General features: G+C 39.8%; 1 protein-coding gene across 1 annotated transcript in view; it reads right to left on the bottom strand.

The window, feature by feature from the left end:
* Window positions 1-24,755, bottom strand: part of Tbc1d19 (TBC1 domain family member 19) — a 118,480-nt gene extending 93,725 nt beyond the window's left edge. Inside the window, exons 1-5 of the mRNA XM_032915995.1 lie at window positions 24,519-24,755; window positions 6,578-6,650; window positions 5,558-5,603; window positions 2,519-2,594; window positions 101-175 (exon numbers count right to left, since the gene is read on the bottom strand). Of these exons, the coding sequence (XP_032771886.1) occupies window positions 101-175; window positions 2,519-2,594; window positions 5,558-5,603; window positions 6,578-6,650; window positions 24,519-24,617 (369 nt within the window). The 5' untranslated portion in view covers window positions 24,618-24,755. The remainder of the gene's footprint in view (window positions 1-100; window positions 176-2,518; window positions 2,595-5,557; window positions 5,604-6,577; window positions 6,651-24,518) is intronic.
* Between the last annotated feature and the right edge of the window lie 1,870 nt (window positions 24,756-26,625).

Consider the following 26,625-nt stretch of genomic DNA (forward strand, 5'->3'; position numbering starts at 1 on the left):
ACCATTAAATGAAGAATACCAAGCGTATTATACAACTTTATGACATTTTTTAGAAGTTAACTCACAATAAAATACTTTAGCAGAAAAATGTTAAATGTACCTTTCGTGCTAATGGGATACTTAGTTCTGTGCACATACTATTTAAACTCTTCAAAATTCTTTTTTCCCAACTTCCCTGAAACAAAAGAATAATATATCATTGTTTTTCACTAACAATATCTACCCTAATAAGAAAACCAGTTACTATAATATACACAGAAATGGCAAAGCTAGTTGAGGTTATCCTCACCCATTAGTTCACTCAACAAACACTGATGACTTCTCTCTGTGTGCAGATATTGACTGTCCAGAGTGCTGTGGTGTCCAGTCCTTTAATTTGGATAGTCTCAGATAGATGTATTAAAGTCTTTTATCCCAGTGGTGTATAGTTGAGATGCAAGGGAACTTTTGAGAACTAGAGCGTAGTGAGAAGTCCTTTAAGGCACTGGGCAGGAGTCCTGCAGGTCATTTGGGGAACCCACAGACATACACATAGTGTATTTTGGGTTTCCACAAGTGAGTTCCACCAGGAAGCATGGACTCTGGAGCATACTGCTCAGGTCATGTTCCAGGTCTACAGCTGGCTGCATGTGTGAAGCTGGGCAGAGTGAGTCACGTCCTTAGTTCCCATGAGCACTTAACAAGCGATCACATGGCAGTAGTAAGCTGCTGTCACATCAGAGCTCAGTGTGCTACTAACACTGCTGTAAAAGAAAACTCACCCACTGACAAGCACCATACGTCTACTAGTTTCTTCAGATACCACTTTCTTTGAATGTACCAATGTAGTTCCCAAAATATTATATACAAACATGAGCTTTCACAGTCATGGAAGTTTAAATAACACTGGATAAAATCTTAAATGTTTAAATATCAGTTATTCCAGAGTTGTTCAAACGTACGCAACCTGATTGGTAGGAAAGCTGCAAACTCTAGAGATATCACCAAGAATAAATATATTACATATTTCCTCAAACTCTCCATGGTTTCTGTTATACTACATCATCACTGTAGTAGTTTGAATATGACTGGCCCAGGCACTGACACTATTAGTGGGTATGGTCTTGTTGGAGTAGGTGTGGCCTTGTTCAAGGAAATGTGTCACTTTGGGGCTAAGCTTTAAACCCTCCTCCTAGCTGCCTAGCTGTCTTCTCCTAGTGGCCTTTGATCAAGATGCAGGACACTCAGCTCCTTCTCCAGCACACGTATGCTGGCCTGCTGCCATGCTCCTCACCGTGATGATGATGGACCAACCAAACCTTGGAAAGTGTTAGCCACCCCAACTAAATGTTGTCCTTTAGAAGAGTTGCCTTGGTGTCTCTTCACAGCAATGGAAATCCTAACCAAGACAATCATCTAATTTAAAGGAGGTTTTAATGAAAGTAAAAGTTAGAATATTGCTAATGTATATACTACAGTGAACCTAGCAATGGGACACAGCATAGTTTTTCCTACAGCATTAAAGGCATGACCTGGAGCAGAGGGATGAATGAGTTCACAGGATTTCTATAGGAATGATTTGAAATTTTAATAATAAAAATGTTCAATCTCTTTCTGAGGCCATGTTGGGGAGAAGAACCCCATCTCTGCCTGTGATGGTCCTACAGTCCCTTCCAGCACTCAGAGGAAGGTTCCCAAGCATTGCTGTGCCAGAGAGGTAGGCAGGGCTGTGCCCAGGAAAGGACGGTAAAGAGAGAAGGGAGCAAGCGACAGTCTCGCTGACTTTACATGTTAATGTCTTCTCATAGTTTCTGTACGTGTTTGTTTGTTTGTTTATTATATGAAAGTACATTGTAACTCTCTTCTGACACACCAGAAGAGGGCATCAGATCTCATTACAGATGGGTGTGAGTCACCATGTGGTTGCTGGGATTTGAACTCAGGACCTCTGGAAGAGCAATTGGTGCTCTAAACCACTGAGCCATCTCTCCAGCCCTCTGTACATGTTTTATTTTTAACTTTTAAACTGGCTTCTCTCTTGTTGTCAGCCAATTAGCAGTGATAGCCTTCTGGGAGAGTAAATTTATTTTAAAAATGGTATCAGTGACACTGGCTTCAAAGGACAGAGAGTTTTTTTGTTGTTTGGGGAATGGTGGTTGTTTGGTGTTTTTGTTGTTTTTGTTGTTGTTGTTGTTGTTGTTGTTGTTGTTTTGTGTGTGTGTGTTCATCAAGTTTTCATTCTTTTAAATTCACAGGCCATGAGGAACAGATAGTTATAGAAGGCTTTACCCTATTTCAAACTTCAGGCCAGTATGGTACGTGACCCTTTCTTTCTATGTAATGTTTTCCAGGTTACCATAGTTAAATAGGTATGACCCTTGATTACTAAAAAGAAAAAGGCAGAGTGTACAAGAATTATTATTTAAGAGATCCTTACCCAGTCTTTATATGGCAAATAATATATATTATGCCAATAAAAACATACTATGCATTGCATTGCTTGACATGCAAGAAGAAAATGAAACGAACACTGGCCAACCTGTGCTTTCCTCATGTACACCAAAGGTTCTTTGAGATGCTCAGGGGGTGCAGAAGGATGACTGGGCAAAGGAAACCTAGAAGCAAAGAGATGTAGCTAATCAGCATACTGAGCTCTCAATAACGAATTACCTTGGTAAGAAGTTGATGCTACAAACAAAATAAGAGTATTCATTAATAGTTCATTTGTATGTTCAGAGTCTAATAAAATATTTAATTATATCATCCTACTAATGGTTAATGTTTGTTTTGTATTTCACACAGGGTCTCACTGGGTAGCCCTGGCAGACCGGGAACTCACTATACAGACCGGAATAGCCTTGAACTGGTTTTGTCTCTGCCTCCCAAGCACTGAGATTCCATGTGTGCAACACCACACCCAGATAAAATGCAGTCAGTCAAGAACAGAAATGCTCTGGCTTATAGTTCTGGAGCCCAGGAAGTCAAACATCCAGGTCCCAACATCTGGATGACATCTGGTGACAGATAGTAAGACGCTCACTGAAAAAAGACAGTCTCAAACCTAGCCTTTTACACTATCTTCAGTTCAACCCCTAATGACTCCAGAGGGTCTCAGTTGGTAATATTATTACAGTGTCAATTACATTTCACCTATGAACTTCGGACGGGACATTTAAACCATAGTAGACTACTTAAATAACTGTTTGACTGGATTTTTTTTTTTTTTTTTTTTTTCTTTTTATTAACTTTAGTATTTCTTATTTACATTTCGTATGTTATTCCCTTTCCCGGTTTCCAGGCAAACATCCCCCTCCCCCCTCCCCTTCTTTATGGGTGTTCCCCTTCTCACCCTCCCCCCATTGCCGCTCTCCCCCCAACGATCACGTTCACTGAGGGTTCAGTCTTAGCAGGACCCAGGGCTTCCCCTTCCACTGGTGCTCTTACTAGGATATTCATTGCTACCTATGAGGTCAGAGTCCAGGGTCAGTCCATGTATAGTCTTTAGGTAGTGGCTTAGTCCCTGGAAGCTCTGGTTGCTTGGCATTGTTGTCCATATGGGGTCTCGAGCCCCTTCAAGCTCTTCCAGTTCTTTCTCTGATTCCTTCAACAGGGGTCCTATTCTCAGTTCAGTGGTTTGCTGCTGGCATTCGCCTCTGTATTTGCTGTATTCTGGCTGTGTCTCTCAGGAGCGATCTACATCCGGCTCCTGTCGGCCTGCACTTCTTTGCTTCATCCATCTTGTCTAATTGGGTGGTTGACTGGATTTTTAAGACTGTTTATTCTTGGAGTTCAGGTTAGAGATTCCCTGTACTCTCATTATGAGCTATGGCCTTTATTTAGCCTTAAAAAACAAGTCTGTGTATCTTTACACATATGTGAACTTGTGTATGTTCACATGCCTGTGTCTACCTAGTCTTTCTCAGTAAAAAGAAGTCTGATATTGAGCTCTCACTTTCCATGATGTTTTATGATTTTTTTCTCCTTTGGTTCAGAACCCAAGTAAGAAGAAAGGCAGTATTACTGAGCTCCCACAAAACTCTCAACTAGTTATTAAAAAATATTCAAAGTTGCATTGTGTTGGATATTAAAGGTATAAAAATGAGTGAAAGATAGGCTTTGTCATTAACTAAAAAGGCACAATCTGTCATACAAAACTATTTTCAGAAATATATCAGTTCACTAAAATAGAAGTTGTTACTAAAATCTCAGACTGAAAAGCCAGAATTGAGAATAATACACAGCAGGTATCTCTTACATGTCATAACAAATACCTATTCCTTTAGTAGCCAGAACTACCAATGGCATGGTTGCAGTCAATTTCAGTAATAGACAGCACTTACATTCGATGTTATCTGAGACGTCACAGACCACCTTAGACGATGATAATAGGCAAAACACTAAAATCTAACGTTAAAACGTGTGTGGTGGTTTGAATGAGAATAGCTTCCACTGTCTATTTGAATGTTGGGTTCCTAGTTTTTGGAACTGTTCATAAAGGATTAAGAGATTAAGCCTTGTAAGAGGAGGGGTTTCACTGGAGATTATGTTTCAAGGCTTCAAAAGCCCACACCAAGCCCAGTCTCTCCCTCTCTTATACCTGCCTCAACCCCCATCTTGGCCTTATGCACCAGGTGTAAGCTCTCAACTACTACTCCAGTAGTATACCAGTCCACCTGCTGTCTTGCTTCCCACCAAGATGGTCATGAATTCACCCTCTGAAATAGTAAGCAACCCCCTAATTAAATCATTCTTTTTATAAGTCGCCTTGGTCCTGGAGTTTCTTCACAACAATAGAAAAGTAACTAGTTGTATATCTAAAGTATAAATCCACAGGTCTTCATGTGAGCCTACCTCAGAAGCAGTCTGATTAAACAACGGTATCTCAGTTCCCAGTCACATAGTTTAGTCAGAGACTGTGGAAAACGGAGTGTTAGAAACTACAGCATGCTAGAGACAGATAAAGTGGTTAAACAAAAGAGCAGATACAGAAACTCCTTTGGCCTATTATACACATCATGAGGGCAGGATGTGTGCTTAGTTTTCTACTCCACACCCTGAGTGCAGAGAAAACACTCATGAATGGTGGATAAATAATGGGGTATTTAATAAACCACCAACTTAATATTCTGCAGCTATAGGTTTAAGAGCAAAATTCTATACATCTTAATAAGCACCGACAGCAAATAAAAAAATAAATAAAAACATTAGGTTTTTAGTAACAATAATAATCTTGTGAAGAAAAAGAAATTATGTATAGTCAGTTTGTAATAACTGAAAGAAGTATAATGTTTTAAATTCAACAATAAAAAGAAGAATGTAAGTATTATGACAACTATCTCATTACCTAATTGCCTTGGATGAATACATTCTCAATATACAAACTGGTAATATAGAAAATTCCTACCTATCTATTACTCAGACTCTGACTAGACTGCAGTGACTGTGGTAGTAACTTGCTGGAAATTCTATAAGTAGTCTAACAAGAGTATAGGTATAGACAGCAACAATAATTTTACTACTTACAGAGTAAGTATAGTTGAACAAAATAGTATCTCAAAATAGATGGGAAAAAACTCACACATTCAGTTCACTATAAACAGCATTCTGAAGTTTCTTCTCCCAACCTGTTAAGTTTAAAAAAAATAAGTATTAGTTTCTTAAATATGCAACATAGTAATTGTTATAGCTTCTTGACTTTATTATTTTATGTATATGTGCTTAAATGTAGATATACACCAAAATTCATGCATGAGCCTGTGAGTGTCAGGAGAGGGCATCGGATGCTCTGCAACCAGAATTACACAGTTGTAGGCTGCCACGTGGGTACTGGGACCTGAGCCAGAGACCCTGAGGACACAACCAGTAATCTAGTACTGAGCTCTCTCTCTAGCCTGAACTTAATAAATTTAACTCACTAAAATGTTGGCATCATGGTTATTTGTGAAAGAAGTTAGCTGCTATCTAAGTAAAACTACTGAATCCTTCTCTTGAGTTAAGAGTAATGCCTTCTTCCACTACCGAAGCTCTAAATGCATGTGAACTGACACTAGGGTGAGTGTGTCAGCAACAAGATACAGTCTGGGCCATACCAGAGAAAGAACACAAGAACCAAGTACAGAGGGTAGTTACACTGCTGGCCAACAAATGTACCATTCTGAGGAGCCACCAAACAAAGTCTCAGCTCCCACATGCAAGTGCTGGTCCGATGTTAGGCCTTCTTGTCCAAAAACGAACAATTTCCTTTCTCTTTTTCATTTCTGGCCTTTGGGGATTTTTCGTTTTTTTGTTTGTTTGTTTGTTTGTTTGTTTTGTTTTATTGTTTTATTGTGTTTTGAAAGCATAGAAAAATACTGTAGAAGGAGAAGATATGCTGCTTAAGCTACTTATTTAAGGGTATACTCCCCACACTCCGGACAATTTTGACTAGGAAGAAAACAAGTGACTAATGAGAAGCAGTCCTTTCTACAGTGTCCTCGGAATGTCGGTACAGTTTCATTACAATATGTGCATTCTACTCCTCTCCAAACAGAAGTCCTCAAACAAGTTACATCAGTTTTGAAGTAGCTGGAAGTCTGAGGATGCTGGGGACTTAACAAACCTGATATTTTAAAGAATTCCTTAATATCTTCTTTGAGTGATTCAAGTCTGATTTCGGGTCTCTGAAGACAGGCCTAGATTTTTGGAAAACAAGGGAAAGAGAAAATAGAAGTAAGAGTTAAGTCATTTGAGTTCATATGTCATGCTAACAAATATGTAGAAAGAAACACCTGTTTTTTTGGGTTTTGGTTTTTTTTTTTTTTTTTTTTTTTTTTGAAATGCACTTGAAACTATACCAGCATAGACCTGCCTGAACTGGTTCCCCACAGAGAAGGTCTCCTTGCCTACTTTCATAATAGCCCTCTAACATATGCAAAATACATCAACGTATAGCTTACAAATACTTAGCATGCTTAGCTAAAGTCCAAGTAGAAAAAGGCTCACATTTTAGCCATCTAGTTTCACATTAAATCCGATGTCCATGGCAGCCACACCTGGACAAAGATCAGCTGATGTGTTACATGTCTGGATAGTGCCTTCCAGGTTGGATTGCTGCTCAATATACATGTGTTGTGCCTATTTTTCAAAGTCCATAAAACCCTATTCATTGGTGTTTATTATAAGGTCTCTTTTATGTTCAACTGGATGCTTTGCATTCCACACTGCAGTTTTTGCCATAAATAACGTACTTTTTCCCTGCTTGTGATGGATTTGATCATCCTCAATGTGTTGGAGTTTCATGACACAGCTTTGTCTGGGAAACTCTAGAAACATAGTTCTTAACAAGTTTCTGTTACTTCATGGTATTTTATACTCGCTCAAACCTATGAAATCAAAGATTGCTTTCATTCATCTACCTTGCTCCTTTCCTCAAACTTTAAATCTTCTGCAAGGAAACTGCCACCCATCTGACCTTCCAGGTCAGAAACTTCACATTTAGCAATTCTCAGCTGCACATTAGCATCTCTGTGGTTCAACCTCTTTATTTTTATTTTTGTATTATGCCTTTCTGTGCAGGTATACGTGTAGACAAATGCAGGTGCCTATGGAAATCACAAGTATCATATCTCCCTGGAGCTGGAATTACATGAAGTTGTAAGCTGCCCAACATGGATGCTGGGGCTAAATTTGGGTTCTCTCAAGTTCAATACACACTCTTAAGTGCTAAGTCATCTCTATCTGGAGGTTTGGTTTTTTTGGTTTTTTTTTTTTTAATCTCCTATATTATCACATAAACAGACCAGCTAGTATCAAATCAAAATTCCAGGAAAAATATTTATAGGAAGACTAGGTGATAACTACTATAAGCCCAAAATACAACTGGCTCTGACCACTTAACAGCTGGGAGATATGTTCAGTGTTAGCAACTGTATGCAAAGAAACCAAAGTGATCAAGGGTACCTGTTACGTGTTGGGAGAAAGACCCCCCCCCAATTAGCCCACAAATATGCTTTGGAGCAGTTAAGGAGCCTACTGTAGAACAGGACCTAAAGTCTGGAGTGGTTTGGTCAACTCCATTGTGAGATGTAAGGAAACTAAAATGGTACAGTCAACTGGGGCTCCTTTTTCTAATAACACATAGAGTGAAAACATGGGTAATCAAATTGTGAATGCTAGAGAAATCTCTCCTTACCCTGAAAACTGTTAAGTAAAAGAAAACACACTTATCCTGTCTTTTTATCCCGTCTCAAGTGAGAAACCAAACAGAAAAAGGGAAATGTTTAATTTATATAAGTATTTCAGCTTATGGGCTACAGTGATAGCTCAAATGACACTTGCTGCTCTTACAAAAGATCTGAGTTCAGTTGACAGCACCCACACGACAGTTCACAACTGTCCTTAACTCCAGTTGAAGGGGTTTCAATACGCTCTAGCCTCCATTGGCGCCAGGAATATATGTGGTGTATAAATATACATTAAGGTAAATCATTTGTACATCACAGCTAATAACTAAAACAGATCCAGTTAGAACCCCAATGAGTTGCTGGCCCTAGGCATTGAGCAGACACAGCTATTAAGTCTGCAGAGAGATTCATAGACAGTGTGTGCTGCTCAATGAAAGGACACTCTACTACCAGCAGCTATGCCAAAAGACAACGCCCAAGTCCAATGAAGCCTGGGACGCAGCTGACGAAACATATGAAGGACAGAACAGTGAGCTGTACTAGCAGTTTACAGCCAGTAAAGTTCAGGCTATGTGAACACTGAGATAAACAGTCCAGCCTTTAGCTGAGGAAGCATTCTTTTAAAAAGGAGGAAGGAAGGTTGGAAAGAAGATTCAATGAATAAAGTGCTTGCTGTGAGAATGAGAGGACCAGACATGGCTCCTCAGAACTAACATAAAATGCTAGGCAGATATGGTGGCCTGCTCATATTTCTAGAACCTGTAAGTCAAAGACAAGGGATTCCAGAGCAAGCTGGCTCACTAGAGTAGCCAAAGGTCTAACCCTATTTTAGATTTAAAAAGAAGTGAAGAAAGATTGAGGAAGACACCCATCATCACCCTCTGGCAACCACATACACAAAAACACTTGTGCACATGCACCTGAGCACACATACATGAGCATACATACACGACTACATATACACACATACACATATATAATATACATAAATAAATAAACCTATATTCTAAAATACTAGCATTTGATTTTTAAGTTGGCAAGACAAAGCTATACTAAGAGATATACATATGCAGGAAGTTGGCAAGCATAAACATCAGGTGGCCAGGGAGAAACTGATCTGCAGTTCTACTGGGGCTCATGGAGGAGTCCGGCTATGACAGCCAACCCGCTCCCATAAGTAAGGTATTACAAAGATCATTTACCTTGAAACAATGCATTGCAGACTGGTCATCTTTATGGAAAAGCTTCAAAAATGAAAAAAGAGAAAAAGAAAAACACATCTTCTAATACACTCATTTACTCCATTCTAAAGTCTTACTTCTGATCTAGTACTCTTTTTCCTTTTTCTTTTAAAATCTATGCAAGGAGAGGGTGTCAGATCCCCCGGCATGGAATTACAGACAGTTATAAGCACTGAAGATGGGTGCTGGGAACCAAATTCAGGCCCTCTGAAAGAGTGAGTACTCTTAAGCCTGAGCTCTCCACAGTCAGTCCTCCTCATCCTTCATTTGACTGCTATAGGTTCTGAACTTGACGGACCACCTTACTCCAACTGTACGCCTCACCTGCATGCCCAAGCTCTGTTACTTCTTCTTTCTTAGCATTCACTATTAGTTGATTCATTTACTGTATTCATTGGTAAATTATATGCCTCATCGTTTAGTAGCAAGCTTCACTAGGGCAGCTATCTGTATGCCTTAAATAGTTACTTTCACAAAGCAGATACATAATAAATGTTTATTGAATGAATGGGTGTGCCTAAGTTTTTCTTTTCCAATCGGCCTTCTAGTGCTTTTTTCCTAAAATATGTCTGTCCTGGCTGTGGCTCTCCAGACATACAAAGAAGCCTGAAATTTTCAACAGGCATATGTAGCCCTTTACAGTGTAAATACACTTTACCCCTACAGATCTGTGGCTGGTGCTGCCTGACCAAGCTAAAGATCTCCTCGGTTTCTCTCCATGGTACTCACTAGTTAGAGTATCCCTTGGTCCCACAACTGGAAATCCCTTTAGGGCTTTAAGCTTTTGTTTATGTCACTTCATTAGAAGCAAATGCTCCCTCATCACAAATCACAAAATAGTAACTTCCACACCCCACCTTCCAGCTCCCCTAACAAAGGTAAAGCACTATGCCCTCTGTGACAGCACAGGGACAACAATGGAGCTCTCGTCCCATTTATCTTTCTGACTAGACTATCAGCTGGCAGACAAGGCTGGGCCTCCATTCTGCATCCTTTCTAGTACGCTGGCATTAATTGCTGCTTGGCAAAATTATACTGACTGAACCATGTTCTATCTTTTTTAGTCAATTTTACCCTAAAATAAATAAGGAACTTCATAAAATTATTTTTAACTGAGCAGAGTAATTTCCAGTCCATTATCCCCAGAAGTATTTGATTTTTAAAAGCTGTAAAACCTCCGGCTCATTACTCACAATGACGGAGGCAAATGGAAACTTAACATCTCTTGTGGTTTGTTTGTTTGTTTGTTTTTTTCCTCTTTCCTCTAGTTTGTATTTGGAAATGGTTCATAGAGTACCATGTAAAGAATATGAAGAAAAAGCTTGTTATTCTTTTTAAACATTTTCACTATTTCAAGGTTGCTAGACTTCCTTGGTAGATCTTTTATAGTAAATGCAGCCTACAGGGAGCAAAGGAGGCCTGAGCGCGCAGCCCTGAGTGAATGTGTACTACTGACCCAGGAGCCATGGCAAAGACTCCAGAGGCTCAGGTCCTTGGAGGAACAGCAAAGCCTTCCTTCCCCTCTAGTTTGTGTATGGACGCTGACAGAGTGCAGAAAATATCCACCATAGCTTTCTTCTGAGATACTGACTGTCTGGAGACTACTTCAAGATATAAGACTGGCTAAGTCTGCCTCCTTGGTTCAGCTATTTACATAAACCCTGCCTCCCTGATTATCTGTATTCGATAACCCCTCCTCTCTGTTCAATTCTACCACAATAACATACTGAGCTTGAGGTGGGGCAGGGACAGAGACAGAGAGCCCAGACCACTGGCTCCCAGCTTCCTGCCCATGAGTCTGCCTATCTGCCTGCCTGCCTGCCTGTCTCTCCTTCATCTCCTTGCTGCCCCAATGAGGTCCATTCCCTGAGCCCTGCTGGACAAAGCATGAACCAAAATAACTAACTATTCAAGTTAATTATTAAAATCTTTAGAAAATGGAGAATCAAAACTAGGTCAGGGTATCCGAGGATGCAGCTAAGTGGTGAAGAGATTGCATAGCAGGCTCAAAGATCTGGGTCAGAGCCCAGGACCAAAGCCATACCAAAGGCACAGAGACAGTCACCACACAGACCAACACACAGCAGGGCAATAACAAGAGCACCATATGCTGTGACATGGTTCCGACACATGATTCAGTAGCACGAGCCTCTCTGAAAAATTCCGAGACACTTTGGGAATCCCACTGTATAAACCACACTGAAGGCAGCACGATGAACCTTTCTCACTAACACTCAGTGTGTAAAAGGTGCAGCTTTAGTCTGATACAGTTTAAGTGTCTTATTTCTGTATTCTATTTGAAAGATTCTGATTCACAGAGAAGTATTCATGTTACTAATAAATTTCCTAGTAATCTAATCACACTCCCAACCTAAACAGATAGAGAAAATTGACGGAGAAGTACTTAGAAATTTTTATTTTTAGGACAAATCCAAAATTCCTTTATCACTAATGCCTAGATCAGAATAGGGCTTCTGACCAACTGCTCACCGGTGTGTGCATGGGATCTTTCCCTTGCTGCATTCACCTCAGCAGTGCGCTACCGTAGCAGCCTAGTGAGCATGAACACTTGTGCTCTTCTGGCCCTCACCCTGACACGCACGGCAGCTGCAGCCGCATCCTCACTTGTGTGATGCTCAGGCACAAGCGCGTGCGAGCACAGACGTACTGGAGCAGTGCAGACTGAACTGACCTGCTGCTGCTGGGGACTATGAGGAGCTGTTCAAGTGCCTGTTTTTAAGCCTGGCTGTAATAGAGCACAGCTTACAAAGCACTTAGGTTTGGCACCAGAGAGCTGACATTATCTCCCAGGCTGACTTATTAATTTGATTAAGCCACTTAACATCTCTGCATTTGTTTCTTTTTTATTTAACAGAGAAAAGAAACTAAATAAAGTTATTATAAAAATTGAGTAGAAAATTATCAAAGTAATTTTTTGGCTATATAGTCTAGTATATGTTATGTTATAAAATGTAAGATGTGTCCAGATGATAATGGAGTAGGTATCTGTAACAGATTTTCATGGAAAAAAAATATGAGTCTTAGAGAAGGAGGTTTTCTGGGAAATCTACAAGCAGAACTTGAGCCTTCTTTAAATCCAATGCCTGTAGCTCACAATAAGAACTAAAATATACTCTCCTGCAAAACAGCAGGCAGGAGATGTACAGTTTTCATGCTGTGTACATTCTGCATGTCTAAAAGCACATGCTTGCTCTTGCTGATGCACAGGTGTGCACACACATGTGGAGAAACACACACACACACATGGACACATACAGTTTTCATTTCCACTAGAACAGTACTAATTTCAAAACCTTAGCTATGAACAATCTTAAACTTCTGATCCTGGTGATTACCGGAAGTGAAGAAGCAGAGGGAGAGAAGCTGAGGCCATGTATGTGCTCTAGGAACAGAAAGCAGAGCACACAGTAAAGACTCCCATGAGCCTTTGCTTGACGGGTCCCCATCACCTCCCCTTCTCACTACACTCACATACCAATGCTGCACTCCAAGTATCCATCTGTGCCTGAAAATCATAGAAATTTAGGATTAGAAGGGCCTAGAGGAAGCTCTACTGCACCACTAACCACGTACAGGCGACGCCCTCTCTCTCCCTGTGGTGATCTGCCTGAGAAAGTCCAACATGGAAGCTGAACTAGCTTTTCAGCTTAGAAATGTTTATATGGCAACCTTAGCAGTGCCTCCCTTACCTTACACTCCTGTGCTGAGTTAATGCCAGGCAGCACTGACTTAACAGGTGCCAGCACTGACCCTCACCTCAGGCCACAGAGTACACTTGATTATCTTTTGCTGAGAGCCTTTTAATAATAGATGTGTCTTCGCTGAATTTTCTTTCCTGAAGACCACGTCTGTTTCAAACTTCAAGATCTCTTGTTCCAAGAGTTAGCTCTGTGACACTCTCTGAGCTGCTCTCCCCTTGCTAGTCTGCCACGGTTGTGGCTTCAGAATTGGCCTCTAAAGCTCATTCCTCTACAACACTGATTCTTAACTTTTCAATAGCAGGTTCCTCACTCTCTTAAAAATCATTGAGGACTCTTGGATGCTTTATGTAAATTATATGTATTGGCACAGAATTAGATTAAAGTAAAACCAATTAAAAGTAATTGTTAGTATGGTGGTTCCTTTAAAATGAAGTACATGATTGTGCCATGATTCAGGAATTCTACTTCTGGGTGCATCCCCAAGGAACCCAAAGAAGGGAAGCAAATAGACACTTGACAGCAGTATTAATTCTCAATAGCCCAAAGGTGGAAACAGCCCAAAAAACTATAGCTAATGAGCCGATAAGCAAAATGTTGTCTGTAGGGGAATATCATTTCTGACACGGTATATAACACAGATGATTGTGAAGACACCGTACGACATTGAAGGGACACACACATAAGAAAACAAAAGCAAATACAGAACAGTCACAGTCAGAAACAGTAGAAAGTGCTGATCATGGATGGGGGAGTCAGTGTTTAACAGCACGCTGCTTCAGTAGGGAAGGTTTTCAACAGTTCTGGACACGGATAGTGGTGTGTTTAATGACAGTGTGAATGTACCTCATGCCAAAGGACTGCTCAACCAAGGAGCAGAGCTAAATTTTATGAATATTGGACCACAAGAAAGAATTATCTGATTTATTTTAAAATAATCATCATAACTCATTATATAATGTCCTAAATATTAAAGCAGCTTTAATTTTAGAAACAAATACAAATTCAACACATCAGTGAGAAGCATTATATAAACTTTACAATGTATAAAGTAGTAGACAAAAGCTACCACTTTCTTGTAATTTCCATGGCAGTCAATCTAGGGCACTTGCTGTTTGGTCTGATGTATTTGGATTATACGTGCGTGAATAACTGGAAATTGAGTAGAACTTTATTATACTTTGCAGACAACTGAAGATGTTCTTCTATGAAACACCAAGATCTGATAACCCATGGTTTCCTAGAGATTGGCTGTGATGTGGAATTTAATATCAATAAACTCTCCAGTCTCTAACATATAAAAATGCATTGCTCAGCTTTGAACCTGAGACTTTTCCTTACATTTGATTCTGTAATATCATGCATGGTCAGATACTGGCTAACTAAGTCAAGTGATTGACTAAATCATTGAACAACATCAGAAAGTAATATTCATTAATATCACCACCAGTATCATCCACAAATAGTTTTAAATATTGAGAAGCCATTAAGTTCACAGTGGCAGGCACATTCTCCCAATGCCTCATTTTTATTCAAAGCCTGAATTCATCACCACACACAATGGCTTTCCTTTGAGTGGCATGTTAATGTCACATATTTTTTTTTGAAAAAGCATCTTCCACATATTTTTGAATAACAGCATCAATTCTACGAATAACAGCTTACATGAATGCATATGGATTATATATAATAGCTTTAGCCGGTTTCACAACTGCTTCATTTTTGAAAAATCAAATCCACTTGCTTGTAACTCCTAAGTACTTTTTTAATTATTACTTTTATTTTTTGAGCCTATAATTATATCATTGTCTCCTTCATTTTCCTCCCTCCAAACCTTCTCATTACCCCTCTTTGATGTTTTTTAAATTCACAGTCTCTTTTTTATTAATTGTTATTACATAAATACATATGTATTATATTCTATATACATTAGATATTCCATATTTATGGAATATATTTTACATTAGATTATATATTCCATATAATTATATATAATATATTCCATATATAATTATATATAATATATAAAATATTTTTTATAAAATTCCATAGTATAAAATATGGAATGATTATTTATAAACTATATACACTTATAATGTATATATTATGCATAATTATATATGTGGAATATGTGTATGGAAATTATATATAATTATATATGAAATATATATGGATGTTATATAGAATATATAATAATCATGTAGAATATATAATTATATAATATATGCATTGTAACTATAGAATATATAAGTAATTATATAATATAAAGTATATGGAACATATACATATACATATATATATATTCCTAAATAGAACCTGCACAGTCTGTATGTTACTTGTATGTTTGCAGGGCTGACAACCTGGTGCTGGATAATCAGTGGGTGTGCTCTTCCCTGTGGAAGGCTTCTCCTCCCTCTCTCAGCATTCCTTAGTTGCATGTAGTTCTTTGTGTAGCTGGAGGCTCCTGAGCTCAGTTCATGGGCCGCCTAGGGAATCACAGAAGATCCCACAGAATGGAGAAAGTAAAAACAAGCACAGGAAGAAGCTATAGCACTCTCTCTGTCCTCTGTCTCTCCTGATTATCAAAGGTATGTGAGTAAGCTCTGTAAACAATCCTGTGACTTCTCCTTCTGAAATTACCTCAACAACCTCTTCAGGCCGTGGTGGTGGTGCTTGTTGATGTTGTTGTTGTTGTTGTTGTTGATGATGATGATGATGATAATAATATTCATTCAGAAACTTCCAAACTCTCCAAAAAGTTAGTCACTCAACCTAGATACTTCTACCAATCTAGAAAGTTTCCACACAAGAAACCAGCGTGGCCTTCTCATTGTGCCAACATTGGGAACTGGGTTTCATCTTTGGACACTGCCCAGACTTCCTGACTCCCCAGCCATTCCCTCTAAGTGCATCTATGCTCTCTTCACCTACACTGCTCTTGCAATGAGAGTTCTTTGTATGTGCTAGTTGCTGAGTTTAAAAATAAAAAGATAGCCTTTCTTACTTTTAAAGATCTCACAGCAAAATTAAAGACATTAAAATAAAAGTGAAACATACTATTTAAAAAGATATTGCCCTTTCCCACAGTAATTCCCAGACGTCCTTGTCATTATTCTAGAGTTAGTCTAATTCCTCTCAAGAGCCCATTACCATCACTAATGAGACGCTCAATGTAAACATGCTGAATTGGGTATCTCCATTTCTTCCTAATACTTCTGGTTCCATCTAAAACCGTAGTGCAGACTCATTGCTGTAATCCTAGCAGTCCCAGTGGTACACCCTGTAGCCAGGAGTACGTGTTAATTTCAGATCGCAAGGCCTGGCGCCCTGAACGCTGACTTAGACTCAACATGTGCTGTATAATCCCTGCCCTGCTCCAGTTTCTCTCACCTTGAAGATGAATCTGTCCCGGGGCCTTCTGCTGACATGCCCAAGCTGACCCACTCTCCTACCTACACTCTCTTCTCCATTCTGTTACCTCTTGTTCCCTTTTGTGAAATCATTCTCAGTTTACTTTTTGTGGCCAATCTTTCAATTAGTCCTTTAGGCTTGTTCTAACTATTCCAGGAACCCTACATGGCATTGTCTAAGCAACTGGGTGCTGACATAAAAAATGAGATATATTTTAACAAGCCAAGTTTGCATTATAGTGTATATCCTGTATCTTAAGTATAAATCTCATACAGCAAGAACTTCCTTCTCATGGAATCCTGCATGCCATCATTCACTTCTTTACTATGCTACTTTACAAAAATCCAAGGTACAATAGAAGCCAACGAATGAGGAATAAAGATGATACCTCTTCCTGGCTCAGGACAAATAAGAGACCCTGAGTTTCCAATTTATATACCAACTGCAAGAACCCAATCTGTATCTTCCCCACGTATATGCCAAACACTGCCTGAAAATACACCCAAAAGGACAGGTTATGCACACCGAGTTTGCAGAGGATCCAAGTTCAGTTCTCAGCACCCATACCAGGTAGGTTCTGGCCACCTCTCCCTCCAGCTGCAGAGAGTGCTGACATCCCTAGCCTCTGTAGGCAGCTGTACTCACCAACTCTCCCCAGGCAGACACACGCACACATGTAATTTTAAAATAATAAAAATCCTTTTTAAAAGATAGAACATATTTTGCTCATGGCACAGACCTTTCATACTAATATATATTTGAGATAAAATTTCCTGAGCTTTTTACTAGTACCAAAATATTCTAACACAGAATTCTAAACACTACAATACCTATTACATTCCTCTCTCAAAGCTCTTCTTTCAGGGCCCCTGCCTGTTATAATTCTCTTATGTATAATTTAATAAATTGACTAACAAGACATATTTAATGCTTAATGGAATGAAAATAACATGTTTATACAACATCCACTTCAATGGGAAGTAAAATAAAGTAACAATACCAATACAGCCCTGGCCATCAATCTGGAATTAGACTGTCACCCTGGTGTCTACAGAATGAATGAGAAAACTCCACCCTAAGATTCAAAATAACTTCAAGACAGTTACTCGGGAATAGTCAGAAAACAAAACACTTGACCACTCTACTATGTAAGAGGTGTATTAATCATAATTAGTGGCTAATTATATATGTTAAAGATGACATTTGGTTACAAGGGAAAAATATTTTTAAGATCTGTATTTAAATTTTAAACATTTACACAATTATGTTTTACTCTGTAAGTTGCCCTACCAATTTCTATGAACACCTAAACAGAAAACTTGAGGCAATACAGGAGACACCAGCAGGAAAATATGCTCACTAAATGTAAAAGACACATAGTATTCAGTCAGCTGGTTAAAAGTACATTAGCAAAGCCAATTAGAAGAAAAAGTGGGTCAGTGTTTCAAGTGTAAAGGGCAATGTACCACAGTGAACACTGAGACAATGAAGGACATTGGATGAAGAAATGCTGAATCATTTGCATCTTTTTTAAAAGCCAAGGTTTTTTATAAAGAACTTACTAATAAAAATGAGAAGTGTGTTATCTTGTTTAGTCCTCACCAATGGGATGAATGTGTATAAGGGATAGGTGGATGTACAAAGAGTGGACTCTGTCACTGTCTCTGTCTCTCTGTCTCTGTGTCTCTTGTCTGTCTCTGTCTCTCTCTGTCTCTGTGTCTCTTGTCTGTCTCTGTGTCTCTTGTCTGTCTCTGTCTCTCTTGTCTGTCTCTGTCTCTCTGTCTCTGTGTCTCTTGTCTGTCTCTGTCTCTCTCTGTCTCTGTGTGTGTCTCTTTCTTTGTCTCTCTGTCTCTCTCTGTCTCTCTCTGCCTCTGTCTCTCTGTGTCTCTCTGTCTCTCTCTCTCTCTCTCTCTCACACACACACACACACACACACACACAAATGTAGAAAATTGTTGCTTAGTAAAGAGGACTTAGAGTAACAAGAGACAATCCTGAAAGAGGAATAGGACTGTAAGTTTATTCCCAAAGACATGGCTTGAAAATCAGGACTAGCCCAGCACAAAGCCTCATGCAGGGCTGCTGAAGACACACAGAGAAATAAGTAAAGACTTTGTAAGTATTAAGTGCTTAGCCAGTTTTATCCTCAAGAAACTGGTACTCTGTGGGATAGAAAGCTAAAAACTCAAACAATAAAATGCACTGACAAAGTACTTTGACAGTCTGAGGAAAAGATTAAAGTTTGAGACCCAAATGTAATGAACACACAGAATACATTAAATCCTTTGTTGAAAACCTAGGAGACCCAGGAAAGAACCCAGGGAAGACTGATCTTGAGAAAACTCAGCCTTGACTCAGCACAGTCCATAATGGCATGAAAACTGGTAACTAGTCCAAGACTGACTCGTGGAGAAGGTGACAATGATGTTGTGGTTTGGCGGCTATATTTTAATTTGTACAGAATGCAAAGCACTCAATAAAGGCATGCTGCTGTCTGACTGACAGCACATGAACAAAGGCAAGAGGCAGAAAGACTACAAAGAGCTCCATGGATAATCTAGATAACAGTTTTAATGAAGAGGGACCTTTACAATTATGAAGGACACAGAACCTAACATCACACCCACATGGAAAATTGTTATAAAAATCCAGGAAAAATAGACTCAGGACTAGCCTCATTAAACAAAAATCACCTGAAGGGGTTGTCCACAAGGCTCAGCAGTTAAAAGCACTCACTGCTCTTCCAGAGGACCTGAATTTGGTTCCCAGAACCCATACATACCCAGTGGTTCACAATGGCCTGTAACCCCAGCTCCAGGGGATTCAACCTCTTCTTACCTCTGCCTGTGCATACACACATACATATGGTCGACACATGGAGACACATAAATAAAAATAAATCTTTTTTTAAAAATCACCTAGATATTTTATAACCGAAAGATATAATATATACAAAAGAATCCATTAGGTAGATTTATTAGAGGTAATATACAGCACAAAACAGGATTAGAAAGCATGTAGGAAATCCCTAAACTGAACAGAAAGGGTTGCAAAGAGATTTACAAAAAAAAGTATTAGAGGCATATTTAGCTATGAGTCCTAATGTGGAACCAGGAACGAGGAACCAGACCTCATACTTGAAAAGGTGAGTCAAATGATTTCCCAAACTGATGCTGGGTTTCAAATAGGCTATAGGCCCTATCTTACATAGGGTTACTATTGCTGTGAAGAAACACCATGACAAAAAAGCAACTTGAAGAGGAAAGGGTTTATTTGCTGAACATTTCCACATTATTGTTAACCACTGATGGAAGTCAGGACTGGAACTCAAACAGGGCAGGAACCTGTAGGCAGGAACTGATACAGAGGTCATCATGGAGGGGTGTTGCTTACTGGCTTGCTCCCCATGGCTTATCAACCTACTTTCTTATAGAACCCAGGACCACCAGCCCAGGGATGGAACCACCTACAATGGGTTAATCACAAATTAAGAAAATGCTCCACAGGCTTGCCTACCTCATGATCTCATGGAGGCATTGTATCAACTGAGGCTCCCTCCTCAGATGACTAGATCATGTGTCAAATTGACATGAGACTGACCAGCACAGACCCAGACAGAATAAACAATCATCCGCAACAATAGTTTACCAATGTACATCTTAACAAGTCTGGTGAAACACCCAAAACAAAAAGAAAATGTTAAAGCCACCAGGCCATGGGCATGGAGACTATCCTGGAGCATGGCTGGAGACTACCCTGGAGCATGGTTGACATACCCAGTAACAATCTATTGGGGAAAAATTTGGTTTGCTTTTTGCCAGTAGATACGGATTGAAGAAAGCTTCTTGGTTAGAGGTGAAAAATTCTGTTTACTTTCCCCTCTCAGCCATGGGACCCCATCTGACTTGAGATTGCATAGGTCGTGTGCATGCTACCACAGTCTCTGTGAGTTCATGTGATCATCAATCCTGTTGTGTCTGGAAGATACAGTTTCCTTAGAATCACCCATCACTTCTGACTCTCAGAATCTTTCTCTTCCACATAGATCCCTAAGCCTTGAAGGGAGGGCATTGATGAAGACATCGTATACAGACTAAGTTCTCCAAAGACTCATACTCTCTGTACATTCTCTGTATGGGTCTCTGTGTTAGTTACCTTCTACTGTAAGAAGTTGCTCTAATGTGTTTTAGGAGCCATTTTATTACTTTGAGCTTTTAGAAGAATAACGGCTTTCCTGTAGGTTTGTTGCCTATGTAGACTCAAGTTCTTGACCACGTTAACAGTGTAAATGTGGTGGTGTGAATGACAGTGGCCCCCGGAGGCTCATACATTTGAATGCTTGGTCATCAGGGAGCAGCACTGCTTTAGTGGGATTAGGAGATGTGGCCTTGCTGGGGTAGGTGTGGCCTTGTTAGAGGAATATATCACTGGGGGTAAGTTTTGGGGTCAGAAGCCCAGTGGCTCTCTCTCTTCCTGCTGCCTGCAGATCCAAATATAGAACTCTCAGCTACTTCTCCAGCCCCCCTGCATGCTGCCATGCTTCCTGCCGTAAGAGTGAGCTAAACCTCTGTAAGCAGGTCCCAATGAAATGCTTTCTTTTATAAGAGTTACCATCGACACAGTGTCTCTTCACAGCCAAAAACAAAAAACAAAAAACAAAAAAAAAAAACCCAAAAAACAAAAAACAAAACAAAACAAAAAACATCTACACTAAGACAGTGAGGTCTGGGTTCTACCTTATGGCATGGGCCTTAGCGTTTCTCCCTTAACACTGTGTCACTATATAATCTCGCAGGCAAGTCACTGCTGCAGGTGGCAGGGTCTGAAGCTGAGAGATATTATTATTTTTCTCCCTTGGTAGTAGACTGGATAACTCCTGGTACCATGAATGCTAGTTAGTACTAGTGAAGCTTCTCGTTAGGCACCAGCTTGATTTCTCCACGTCTGATAACGTAGATAAATGTTTTCTTCAGCAATAGTGCAGGTTGTGGCAAGTATTCAATAGCTTTGGCAATAGCCTTCAATATTTGGGGGTGAAGGCATGTTCACGGGACCCTTTCAACCAATGACTTAACAATGTTAACCCATTCCTGCCATTGCAAGCTTTACTGGGTGGCATTAAAATGTCTAGTTGGGGCATTGTCTCCCTGCCATTTGGTAACTTCATTTAGATTCCATTCGCATGTGTATATATTTTAGGAAGCTTCTGGAGAAGTAGGCTTTGATTTGGTGTTTCCAGTAGCATTTGTTGTTAGTTGTCTTTCTGTGTTTTCCCCTCTCTCATCCCTCTCCTCATTTAATCATCTATCTGATTTCCCCTTTTTATCACCATAGCAATATATTTTCTCTCCTCTTCCTCTGGAGAGGCTCTCCTACAGCAAAGGACATAATCATCAGGCACAGCATTAACCTACAGAATGGGAAATGATCATCAACTGTTACAAACTTTTACAAAGGGTCAGTATAAGAAACACTAATGTGTAACATTCTTAGCCATCAGAAAAATGGAAATTAAGATACTTTGATATTTCATTTTCCCTCAGGCAGAATGGCCAAGGTCAATAAAACAAATGATAGCACATGCCGGTGAGGCTGCTGGGGAAGGGGGACATCTATTCATTTCTATTCAAAGGGAAGGGCAAATGTGTACAGTCACTATGGAAATCACTGTGGTGGTTTCTCAGGGAATTGATCTATCTTATGATTCAGCTCTACTACTCTTGAACATATAATTAAAGGATTCTACTTCCCATTACATGACTTTTGCTCATCTATGCTCCTTGATGCTCTATTCATACTAGTCAGAAGTTGGAAACAGCCCAGATGTCCATCAACTGACTAATAGATAATGGAAATGGAGTTTATTTACACAATGGAGTATTACTCAGCTGTTGAGAGAAATAAAATTATAAAGTTTTCAGATGGATGGATGGAACTAAAAAAACAATAATCATGAGTGAGGTAGCCTATACCCAAAAAAGATAAATATGGTATGGTTTCTGCCATACGTGGACATAGCTTTTAAACTTTCCATATGTGAGCTATAATCCAGATAACCACAGAAGTGATACAGACTAATTATGGGCTAGCGCACCAGTCTAGAGTAGCCCAGAGGACAACAGAAAGAATCTACTTTCATCTCATGCCCTTCCCCGTGAGCCTCTAGCAGGGTATCACAGAGAGCACCTTCTGCTGGCTAAATATGTAAAAACAAGCATAAAACTGCTACATCAACCAAACTCTCCTCTGGTGTGAAGCAAAGGCCCTAAACCATAAGCAACATCAGAAACTCTCTATTTAAAATTTCAGGCAATAACTCCTCCCAGTTAGAATTGTCGTAAATGCTCTCTACCTTGTGGACAGGTTGAAAAAAATTCTAGGACCCCATGCCAATGCAGAAAGGTTAGCAGACACCTGAGCAGGTATGTCTGTCTCTCACACTTGCCACAGATACAAGGCAGAGTTTGGTTGCAAAACAGAGGAGAAAGATAAAAGCCAGGGGTAAGAAGGATCCTGCACGGATAAAGCAGATGAACTAATAATGTAGAATTGGGAGCTCCCACACCTACCATGATCCTAGCACAGACTAAAGCAGGCTACTGCTTGGAAAGGGACACACAGGCAGAGAGACTTGTGAAAGCGGAGAAGTAATAGAAATATTGAGACAATTTCTCTATGTTCCAAGACGTACTCTAAGCAAAAGTAATAGAAGTCCAGGTGGAGGAATCTGCAGTCTAGGGTGTAAGGAAGGTAACAGTGAAAACCTCAGAATTTGCCTCACCCCCTGACCTATATATGCTAACTGAAGCACCACATTTTGCTTTGATCTTTGTTGCTATGACAAAACACTGACCAAAAACAACTTGGGGGAGCAAAGAATTCATTTGTTTTACAAATTACAGTCTATCGTTGAGAAAGGCCAGAGCAGCAACTCAAGGTAGAAACTAAGGCAGAGATCATGGAGGAGTGCTGCTTTCTGGCCTCAGTAAAGATACAAAACACTTGAACAAAACTTCCAATCTACTTGATTTAACTGACATTTCTAAACTGTCCTAAGAAAAGATGCTTATTAAGTACAGGTAGAATGTTCAACAAGATAAAGCAAATTATGAATCTTAAAAATAAAAAATACTTCAACCAAATTTAAAGAATTAACATAATATGAATTTTCTCCATCCTGAAGTTAAACTAGAAATCAACGGAAGAAGAAAAAAAAAACTGGAAAGCTCCCCCCAAATTTGAAAACGAAACAATGTGTTTTCTAGACAACCCATGGGCTAAAGATAAAATCACAGAATATGCACACTGGCATTCTCTATAATCTCTAAGCATCCTAAATCTCTACCAGGTAAGTACTAAATAGAGAAACTAATGGCGGGGCTTCCAAACAATGGAATATTAACCAGCAGTTAAAAGGAACAGAAGTACTAAAATACCAAGTTTGGATGGACCCCAAAAGCCCAACGAGGACAGAAGCATCCACAAAAGTTTAGAATTCCATTTACACAACAGTCTCATATAGTAAAGATCTCCTGGTTATTCTGTCTAGTCGTGGTGCCTAGTCTGTTTAAATGAGTTCAATAAACGCTGGTGGGCACATAGGAAATCACTGTAGAAGAGTAAAGTGCAACAAAGTGACACATTAGAAAACCGGATAGGGGCACCAATCCATCTACGAGACAGTAAAAGAGAAGGAAGGCATGCTGCTAGTGAGTCCAACAGCTTAAAAAAAGAAAAAATAGGTTCCTTAAACGACTAAAAGAATAGATAAACGAATGGCCATTCTCTGGCTTGAAGAAGGGCGTGATGAGCCCCACCCATCTTTTATAAAATACTATCACCCCACGCCTGAGTCTGAGCAAACAAGGTGCAAGGCTCAGGGAGGGGTTTAAAACACCAGAAAGGGGTGGAGAGAGCAGAGAGCTCTGGCTTGGGTGAAAGCAATGTGGCAGGCAGGTCATCCTGCGGCCTGCCGGTCTCCATAGCTTCCCATCAGCCCCGCTTACCCAGGCCTGCCGTTCCAGCTGAGCATACAAATTGGAGCCCTTGAGTTTCTGGACTATTTGGGCAATGATGAGAGACAGGTCCGACTCCTCCTGCAACATTTCCCCTGCCCTAACCCGCCCAGCCGCGGGTACGGCCGCGGGCAAGGAAAGAATGCGCTGCAGGGTCCCACTCCTGGCCGCTGACACTTCTCCCGGACCTTTTTTACGCTAGGACTCCTCCAGCGGGCGTTGCCTGGCAACTGCTGGGCCGTGTGTCCGTCCCTCTCTGGTCCCCTCCGCATCTGAAAGACCTCGCACATGCGTTCCGAGGGCGGAAAGAGAGCAGGACCGGGAAGTAGATTTCATTTCATTGTTCCTACTCAGTCTGATCGAAAATACAGAACAAAAGCTTTTCTTCCACAGCCACAAAGTTTCGGATGCCCAAAAATAACCGAGAACTGTGTGTGTGTGTGTGTGTGTGTGTGTGTGTGTGTGTGTGTGTGTGTGTGTGTGTGTGTGTGTGTGTGTTGAAATGTATATGTAGACTCTTTTTACAGAGGTTCGTAACTCTTCCGCCAGTCAATCTCTGAAAAACAAGCCTGTGAACACAATTGCTGCTGATTACACCACACAATTGTCGTGCTCTGACACTAGATGTTACACTTAAGAGAGGTATTTAAATGTCAAAATTCAATTTACACCAGTTGGCAGGATGTTTTGATAATTGGCTGAGAAAAGAAACAATGCATGAAGTTGGATGTTTGTCTCCTTCCATACTGTTTCTATTCTCTAGACTCTATAGAGCAGTGGTTCTCAGTCTTCCTAATGCAGCCACCCTTTAATTCAGTTCCTCATGTTGTGGTGAACCCTAACCATAAAATTATTTTCGTTGCTTCTTCATAACTGTAATTTTGCTACTGTTATGAATCATAATAAAGTATATGTGTTTTTCAATGGTCCTAAGCAACTCCTGTGAAAGGGTCATTCGACCCCTAGAGAGGTTGCATGGGACCCACAGGTTGTGAACTGCTGTTCTAGAGTCTAGAAACATATTCTAGAATTAGTCTCCTTACATATACAAATTAACCAACAACCACTACTAATACTTTTTTATAGTATTCTTAATTTAAAAATGACTAAGATCCTGTCTGGCCTGGTCTTAAGAAACTACTATCTAAATTTCTATGTGTTCATCCCATCTTTTAGTCATGGTCGAACTTTCAGTTTAGCAAGCATTTACATACAAGGAATTGTGTGAGCACAAATATTTAATAAAATGCAGTTTGTTTCCTCAAGGAAATAAATGAAACATATTTATATTTAGAAGTAACTGATTTAACTAATTGAATGTCAATCTAAAGGGCAATAGTAGATCAGCAAAAGCCCTAAGGTATAATTACACATTAAAATAATATCACCAGGGTAATTAAGGATTAATATATATATATATATATATATATATATATATATATATATGGAGCAAGGCAAGAGAATAATTTCAGGAAAACAGCCTGAGAATGCTGAAAAGGCTAGTTTAGCCTAATTACACTAAACTTTAATGAGCTTAAGAATCACAGGAGATTTTGTTAAATCAAATGCGGGTTCTGATTCAATGGGCCTCCAGTGGGGTCTGTTAACTTGAATTGCTGACAGTGGCCTGAAGATTGTAACACTTATGATGCAGAAGCTAAATTTTAAATAGGAAAGGGACAAAGCAGATAGACAATAGGGATTCCGTGAGATTGGACACCTGCCACCTATGTACCACTCCCACATCCTGGCATTTGTCACACCATCACAGAGATACCGTGACAATAGATACAGATAGATACAGATTCTAGATAATCCACCTGGTCTGCACGGTTCAAGAAAACAACTCCAAAGGAGCCAGGCAAGAAAGGGATAAGGGTACTTTGTCTCTTTACAAAACATTATTCCTTGACACAGAGTGTGTCAGACCTGTGGATGAATATAACTCTATTCTTTGTAGTCCCTCCAAGTCAATGACCTGCCTGCTCATGAACCTGTTCCAAGCAACTTGGCTTTGAACAATAAAAAATAAAAACCATGGTAAATGCTCCTTTGATGTGGCAAATAAAGGAATGATACAGAAAGTGGTAACTGTGCT

The sequence above is a fragment of the Rattus rattus genome, chromosome 11 (assembly GCF_011064425.1).
Source record: "Rattus rattus isolate New Zealand chromosome 11, Rrattus_CSIRO_v1, whole genome shotgun sequence".
Classification (NCBI taxonomy): Eukaryota; Metazoa; Chordata; class Mammalia; order Rodentia; family Muridae; genus Rattus; species Rattus rattus.